This window comes from Nerophis lumbriciformis, linkage group LG05, assembly GCF_033978685.3.
Source record: "Nerophis lumbriciformis linkage group LG05, RoL_Nlum_v2.1, whole genome shotgun sequence".
In the NCBI taxonomy this organism is placed as follows: domain Eukaryota; kingdom Metazoa; phylum Chordata; class Actinopteri; order Syngnathiformes; family Syngnathidae; genus Nerophis; species Nerophis lumbriciformis.
In genome coordinates, this window is record NC_084552.2 from 49,959,411 (window position 1) to 49,967,832 (window position 8,422).

The 8,422-nt window shown below is 46.4% G+C and overlaps 2 protein-coding genes across 3 annotated transcripts in view; one reads left to right on the forward strand and one right to left on the reverse strand.

Moving 5' to 3' along the window:
• The window catches only part of snd1 (staphylococcal nuclease and tudor domain containing 1), a 272,862-nt gene that overhangs the window by 126,490 nt on the left and 137,950 nt on the right, over positions 1–8,422 (forward strand). The gene's annotated exons all lie outside the window — the stretch shown is intronic.
• Positions 1,533–6,727, reverse strand: lrrc4.1 (leucine rich repeat containing 4.1). Of its 2 annotated transcripts, XM_061959498.2 has the most exons (2): positions 5,312–6,720; positions 1,539–4,447 (listed from the first exon to the last, which is right to left on the reverse strand). In XM_061959498.2, the coding sequence occupies exon 2, from the start codon at positions 4,432–4,434 to the stop codon at positions 2,104–2,106; it is 2,331 nt and encodes a 776-aa protein (XP_061815482.1). In that variant the 5' UTR covers positions 4,435–4,447; positions 5,312–6,720; the 3' UTR covers positions 1,539–2,103. The 2 variants fall into 2 exon arrangements, with proteins under 2 accessions (XP_061815481.1, XP_061815482.1); XM_061959497.2 differs by having other exon boundaries at positions 1,533–6,727.

The window sequence follows — 8,422 nt, forward strand, 5'->3', positions numbered from 1 at the left end:
AGCCTTTTATTCAAGAAGAGGGTCTCTGAAGAGAAGGGCCATTTTATATTCTGCTCAATACAGTAATAATGCGAACTCTGCTACCATAACCTAACAATTCCCCACATTGAGTCCCCCATTTGAATGTGATCGACTCAAAGAGCAACTGCAGGTATTCCTCCTCCCCTACAGCGTCAACCGGCTCTTAATTCCTTGTCGCCAGTTATGTAAACTTGTGTCATCACTATTCACTTATAGGCCTGTCTGCACGTCTGCATGATTCATGCTTCGTTTGATGCTGTTGTTTTTCTTCAAATAACGCGTGCACCTTTCTTTTCTACGTTTGCATTGGCAATAAAGGCTTTAGATCTGTCACATGCAGGAGTTTTTAGAGTTTCCAGAAATGTTACACCGATCTTCTTTTGTGCTCTATACAGTTGATATGAATAACCGCTAGGGGTGTAATGCTACATTATAATTTTTCATCTGATTTACACAAAAGCTAAACAGTTGTTTGTACGTCACATTTTCTTCCCTTACGCACCTGTAGGCTCAGAAGGCATTTTGTAGCCATTTAAGTCCTCGAGGGGTCCAGGAAGGACTCAAATGAATCCAACTAGTCCAAATGATAAATTGGATTCCCAAAAGGTCCAAAATGTACCCAAAGAGTCTGGGTACATTTCGGACTTTTTAGAGTACGGGGACTTTTAGAGGTAAATCAACTTTGGGGTTCTTTGTGACCTTTAGAGGCAAGATTGTCCTTTTTGGGGTAATTTTGGACCATTGGGGGTATATTAGCCAATTCCTCACCCCTAATTCCATTGGGGCCAATTGTAGTGAAAAAGGGCCGCTAAAAGTCCAAGCCCCATTTTGGTAAGTGCCCCAATTCGTCCAAGAAACTCAACATTCTGCCAAAAGTGATCTTAAAACCAAAATACGCATAAAACAGTGACTATGGCATACTGTTAGACTCTTACTGACCACACACACGCATGTTGTATGTAATCCCTCTCTGCCAGGTAGTCATATGTGACACCGTGTAATGATAAAAAGGGCTGATTGTGTCAGAAATGAAAAATGCCCAGTTAACGGACGAGACTTGAACGCATTTGTCACCCTAAAAACCCCCACCCCACCACCACTGCATTGATTGATGAAGGCACAACAGCTGGCAGAGCAATGAAAAGTGAAATGAGGATCTATATTTTTCTGGTAAAGTACAAGATGAGACTTTCACATCGTCTGTATTTCATTCGAATTTATCACCGTTTTACTCTTAAGACACATGATTACATCAGCTCGTAAATTTCCAGAGGGGGCTTCATCATCACTGGGTCATGAACATTCCAGCCACCATTGTTGTAATTCACAGCATTCATTCCAAATTAAATTCTTGTTTTATATGAATAAATGACACGTTACCCTCCCCTCTCATGTGACGATGGTGGATGCTGCACTGTGATTCACCACGTCTGACTCATTCAGCACACACAGAGTTAAAAGCCTCACCGCAGCATACTGCTGCAGTATCTACAGCGACTGACTGATCTTTACAGTATGTGTACAGTACACCAGGACAACTATAGAAAAAAACAATGTCTCTCTATGACTTTTATGTTTTTTCCTTCAAAAAATCTTTTATTGCATTTATAACATTTGGCACAGTACAAATTCTTGGTGCTTTTAGAAGATAAACCTGTAAAGATCAACATTGACCTTTTTTTTGTTAAAGAAAGACTTTTTCTGTATAAATATTTCTCTTCTCACTGCATTCTCTGTAGCGCAGTGTAAAAATCACACAGAATGCCCCCCTCCCTGTTTTTTCTCTTTAAAACAACACTACCCTCATTAGTCAAAGTCAAGACAGCTTCTTAAACAACATATTTTAAATAGAAGTTACAAGTTAGAAAATAGTTTCACTTTCTTTTTAATATGTTTCTCGGTCACCAGCCCATTGTAGTTTCAATGTGTCCATATATATATTTATTTATAAGCATGTACAACATCAGTCTCTGCTCTCTGTCCAAAATAGTCGCCTCGGTCCTTTTTTTCATTGTGCATTCTATTGCATGATTTAAGGGGGTCGGATTGATGACTGGGGGCAATAGCTGGGCTGTTGACCATTTAAATCTGAGTCTCCTGTACCTTCTCTTTTGTATGAGTTTTTATGACAAAGGGCTCAGCCATGGCTGTGATGGTGCTAGGCAAGGTTCGAGGCAAAGAATTCCCAACATTGTTCTCGGTCCATTTGGCCCCATGTCCCGTTGGTTTGTAGGTGTTGTATTTCGGCCTTAGGGTGCTAAAGTCTGTCCTGTGAGGACTGTAGTCCATCTTGTTCAGGCTGTAATCCATTTTAGGTCTCTGAGTGTAGGGACTGAATTCTGATTTCAAGGCGCTTAAATCAGCTTTGTGCGGGCTGAAGTCCGTCTTGTAAGCATTGTAGTCATTTGGAGATTTGTGGGATATGTAGGGGTCCTTGGGTTTGTAGTTGATGTCAGGTTTGCATTTCTGGACACTGTAGTCTGTTTTGGGTTTAGGTTGAGTGCTATAGCCAGGCTTGAATGGACTGTAATCCGGTTTAGGCCTTGGATGAGTGCCAAAGTCAGGCTTGAATGGGCTGTATTCCCCTTTATGTTTTTGCTGAATGTTGTAGTCCGATCTTAATGGGCTGTACTCATGTTTGGATTTGGGTTGAGTACTATAATCTCTCTTGAAGGGGCTAAAGTCCGTTTTCTGCCTTGGATGAGTGCTGTAGTCTGCTTTGAAAGGGCTGTAGTCTGTCCTGCTTTTCGGGTGGGTTCCAAAGTCTGGTTTGAATTGACTGTATTCTGCTTTAGGTCTGTGAGTATTAAAGTCTTGCCTGAAGGGGCTGTAGTCAAGCTTTTGCCTATGTAGGCTAAAGTCTGGTGTAGATTTATGAGTGCTGTAATCTGGGATGGACTTGTGGCTACTGTGGAAGTCCATGTTGGGCTTGTACGTTGTATACTCCGCTTTCGGCTTGTGAAGAGTGAAATCGGGCTGAGGTTTGTATTCTGCTTTAGGTTTGTGAAAGCTGTAATCTGCCTTGTGGCTGAGAAAGTCCAGTTTGTGGATGCTGTTATGGTCCCGAATTTCCGGCAAAGTAAGGGCTGTCTCTTGAGTTGCAGACGCTGGTGGTGGCAGGTCCTCTTCGTCCATCTGAATGATCTCCACAGTGCGAGCAGCCGCCACTGTGCTCCTCTGCTGGTGACGCTTTCTTAGTTTGTAGAAAGCTATAAGCATTACGGCAGCCATCAGTGTCACTGCCACAAAGCAGCCTATTATGATCTTGGTGGTTTGCATCACCTCATCCAGACTTGGGCCCGACTTTCCAGGCCTACCAGTGGCCCCTTTGAGTCCTGGCACTGCAGATGGCTTTGCTGCACCAGGTGGGCTGTCGGTGCTTTGCAGCAACACAGTTGGTGTGGAGATGAACACTGGCTGAAAGACTGAAGGTGAGGCAGTTGTGGTGGTTGTTCCAAGGCCCAGTCCTCCTCCAGCGACGCCAACGACTGCTGTTGCAGCGGTTTTGGGTTTAGGCATCTCTGTCGTTGGCCCCAAGACCTCCACCGTCACTGTCGTAAAGTAGCTTAGTATGGACGTGTTGAGCTCGGCTGCACTCACGTTGAGGTAGGCCGAAGCATTGGAGTTGCCAGCTGCATTGGATACCATGCAGGTGTAAGTGCCCGTGTCAGCAGCCAGAACATTGGAGAAATTTAGGGTCCCGTCATTGAGTACTGATATCCTCAGATGACTGGTGGCATGAGTCAGGATAGTCCCATTGGGTAGGAGCCAGCGAACTGACGACATCTGAGCTGTGCGACACCGAAGCTCGGTGACTCTCCCCGCCGAGATGTTAAAATCCCTTGGAGCGTCCGCAATGAACGGTGCAGAACACTGGGTTGCAGCACCCTCGCCTCGGTCCACCTCAACCAGCTGTCGACCTCTCATGTTGGCGGGTGAGTGACAGCGTCCACAGCAGGTGGAGTTGGTGGGGATGTATTCCCTTAGCCAGCGTGCTAACCACACAGCTTCACAGCCACAGTTCCAAGGATTGTGGTGGAGATGGAGCTCCACAAGGTACTTGAGCGGGGAGAACAGATCATGTGGAACAGCGCTCAGGTTATTATGGGCCAGATTAAGCTCCACCAGTGAGGATAAGTCATCAAAGGCATTGCGTTCAATCACTGTTATTTGCGAGTTCATCACCCATAGTTTTTTCAGTGAGTACAGGCCTTTAAAGGAGCTTGGCTTTATCACAGGGAAGTGATTTTCCGAGATCTCCAGCTCCTCCAGGCCCTTAAGGGGACTAAGGTTTGGCATGTCCCCCCTTATGTTGCACATCCCCAAGTTGAGGTACTTGAGATTTTGTAGGCCTTCAAAAGCTCCTTCTGAGATGTACTCCAGTTTCCGCAACTCTCCAAGGTCTAATCGCATCAGGGAGGGTACCCTGTTGAAGGCGTAGGAGGGAATGCTCTCAATGGGGTTGTTCCTCAACCATAGTTCTCTTAGCTTAGACAGGTACTCAAAGGCCCCACTAGGCACCACCGTCAAACGGTTGTCAAACAGCTCTAGAGTGTTTAGGCTAGTGAGTCCATTAAACGCGCCCACCTCAATCTGCCGAATGGCATTTCGCCCAAGCTGGAGCACCTCAAGGTGGTGCAGGTGGCGGAATGAGTCAGCCTGCACCGCCTCAATGGCGTTTTCCATCAGATTGAGGTGTCGTGTGTTGGCCGGAATACCCGGTGGTACGCGAGTGAGACCCCGGCGGGTGCACACCACCTTCCCCTGCTGACTACTGCAAGAACACTGAGGGGGGCAGCCCTGGGGTCCTTGAGAGACCGCCGCCCCTAAGGCCAGGGAGGCACTGCTCCATGCTCGTGCCATCAGGAACACTACACAGAGTAGGGCGGCTTTCCTGGCACAATGCACAGCTACCCTCCCCAGGAGACTCATGATGTGGCACATTCATAATTTAGCATCATCTGGGGGGCCGGATGGTGGTGTGGGGTGTGTGGGTTGGGGTACAGCAAGATTAGATGGCTGACTGGTTTAAGTGTTACAAGGACCAGAGTTAAAAGGGTTAAGAAAACTGAAGATGGAACGGGGACATAATGAGGATCTTGTATGCTTGCTTTTACGATCTTTTAGCTAACAGTTTGTGTGTTCAGGGGAGAGGAGGTGAGTAGGTGGGGCTGGCTGTTTTGAAACGTGAATGAGAAGAATATGATAGTAAATTAAGCAACAAAAAGCCATTGTTACAAGACACAGAGCAGGTTGGCTGCAGAGAGCAGTTGAAACACACGACACCTACCTCAAGTTAACATTACAGGTCCTTGCACTGAGATATAAGGCTTCCCTCCTTTTTTGCAATCACAAAAGAGCGGATGTATGTATATCCTGTGGGCAGCAAAGAACGCCTTTTAATAACTGCCCTTTTAAAAGCAAAGCTAAACCAGGATGAGCCCTTTCTTGTAAATCCATACATCCAATCCGATAAGAGTCGTAGGCCCTTTATTATGATTGTTTGTCTCTTGATCAAACAAAAAAAAGATAGTAAGTACGTAGGAATCCACTCAGGCTCCCAAAGAAGCAATGCTCCACTGCTGCCTTCTTGCAGTCAGCTCCTCTTCCCTTGCTTGTCCTTGGAATCTGTCAGTTGATCCCCCAGATAGACACCTTATCCAGGTTTCCATAGCAGCACACAGTCACAAGTGCACTGTTCTTTTTTTGAAGATACAGTCAAACGGGACAGAATTAAGTGGTTAATGAAAAAAAAATCCTTCGGTCCTTTTCAGTGTTCTTTTCCAGTTGTTTGCGGCGCTTGCGAGAAGAGATTGACAATCCGGGGGTTTGAAAAAAAAAAAAAAAAGACCCCCCCCCTCCTTCTCTTTGTATTCCTCTACTTTTCAGTGGTCAATCATTTGGTCGCTTGGTCAGTCTGACAGCTCTCTCTCTTGCTCTCCGTCTCAGTGTGGCGTCGTGTCCACTTGATGTTTTTTCCTTCCGCTTTTCTTGTCTCTCTCTTTCTGCGGCTGGGGGTAGCAAGGGCTTTGAGGCTCCGTTTTTTTTTCTTTTTAATTTTTGGCCGTCCTTAATCTCGTCGTCCCTCTCGGGTTGGCGCACACTGCGGCCGTGCGGCAAATTGCGAACGCGCGCGCACCATCCCCGTGAAGTGCACACAGCAGCAGCTGCAGCCTGCCTCCCGCGCACTTCCCAATAATCCGTCAATTTCTTCAGAGAGGGCGGGGGGAGCAGGATGAGGGATGGAAGGAGGAGAGGAGGAGGAGGAGTGGTGGTGGTGTTGTAGCTGGGTTGACTGAGGAGGGGGGTTTGAAGACAGGAGGAGTGGTGCGCAGTTTCTCTTTCCTCTCCGTCTTTTTTCTTGCTTCCCAGTCCTTTTTTTTCTTTCTTTCTTAAACCCCCCGCCTATCCTGGTGCTGATCAGTGCCTCCTCTCCTATGCAACGTCTGACCAGGGAGCGAGCAAGACAGAGAAGGCGAGCGCAGGGTGCGAGCACGGCTCACAGGCGTGACGTTAACAGTAGCGTAGATGTGCAAAGAATCCGTTGTAGCAGCAAGAGAGAGAGAGCGTGCTTGGATCTCTCTTCCCGTCTCTATTTTCCCCTCTCTCTTCTTCTCTCTCTCTCTCTCTCTCTCTCGTGCGCGCTCTGCAGTGTCCTGAGGTAGTTGGGTGAGCTCAGAGCACTCAGACCTTTTTAAGAGAGCTTCAAAAACCACTGAGTTTGCTCCCGCTGTCCTCTGCACTCCTTATTTATTTTAAATGCGTTCATGTTCTGTGACTCTGAGGTCTTTGCATGGCTTGAGGGAATGTCAACAGTCCTCAGCAAAAAAGCAGAAACAAATCCAGTCATGAGTCAAACATGGTGGGGGAACAGTGTTTCCATCTCTCTCTCACTTGATTTCTCCTTGCTCCCTCACCTTTCATGTTTTGTCCTCCAGTGGGAAATAAGAGGGACATGAATGGAGAGCTGACGCATCCCGGCGCCCTTTTGCACGGCTTTTGCTGGATGCAGCATGTTTCCATGCATTGACTCCACCACCTACGCAGCTCACTTCACCCTCACCTCTCTGTGCCGTCTCTGCTCACCCTTCAACTGTCACCAAGTCAAGTCCTATTCTCCGGCAGCCATGATTGGTGTGTTTTTTTTACTTGCATACATTTGATTCATACTTTAATTGATGTGTGAGGACCCCTGCGAATCAACCTTGGATCACAATTCTATTACACTGGTTGCAAAAAATTTAGTCCAATTACAGAATACTGGTTAACACAAAAAATTGGCCCTAGTATGTGAGTGAGTGTGAATGTTGTCTGTCTATCTGTGTTGGCCCTGTGATGAGGTGGCGACTTGTCCAGGGTGTACTCCGCCTTCCGCCCGAATGCAGCTGACATAGGCTCCAGCACCCCCCGCGACCACGAAAGGGACACGCGGTAGAAAATGGATGGATGGATGGATGGTTAGCACTGTTAGGAAAAAACGGTGTTACATAACGCCGCTATATTTATTAGTAACGAGTAATCTAATTACTTTTGCGCTGTTACCGATGCACATCCAATCTCTTCATTAACTAGCGCTACCACAATCCCGTGAAAAGATTTTACAGAGCAGCTGTCACTGGTTTAAATGAAACTTAGATATTGGGTTTCACTATGTAAAGCGCTTTGAGTCACTAGAGAAAAAGCGCTATATAAATATAATTCACTTCACACTTCACTTCACTGCTAAGATAACACACACAGATGAGCTAATGTTGCTCTGCACGCTCTTGCTGATGTCACACGTCATTTGGCAACAGGCACTGTCTTTAAAGGCACACACACACTGCTCTCATGAAACATCTCAACTGCATTTGCTAGATATTTTAATTTTTTAATATTTTTAAGTAACGCACTAATTACTTTTCCTTAGTAATTGATTACATTTATTAAAGAACGTTAAAACGAACTATAATTTCTTATTAAAAGACATTAAACACTGCTGGTTAGCTTCCCTTGAGCAAGACATCTTCCCGTTACACCTTGGGATGGCCGTGGTTCAGATTGTCGACTGTCTTCTCTCTGCTGCACATTGTTAGAGCGTCCTAAACGTGTGGGCTTTAACCCCTAGACTGGAGTGAAACCACTCTGCGGAAAAGCATGCGTCCCATAAAGGTCACACTCAGGAAGGCGAGCTACTAGACACAAGACATATTTTACCTCCCACTCCCTAAAACAAATGCACCCGACTGTCCCATCACCCCGCTATCGGCATTGATGTGTACAAACCTTGTGTCCATTAAATAGGAAGCTATGTGGGTAATTGATAGTTGCTAAAGCTAACTGTGACAGCGCTGCTCGGTGTGTGTGTTGCTGGGTGGGTGGGGGGCTGGCTTGGAGTGTGTGCACGTGTGTGCGCAAGTTA

Bases quoted from the DNA above. Each gene is read 5' to 3' on its own strand.
- lrrc4.1 (XM_061959497.2), bottom strand. From the start codon at position 4,965: ATGTGCCACATCATGAGTCTCCTGGGGAGGGTAGCTGTGCATTGTGCC.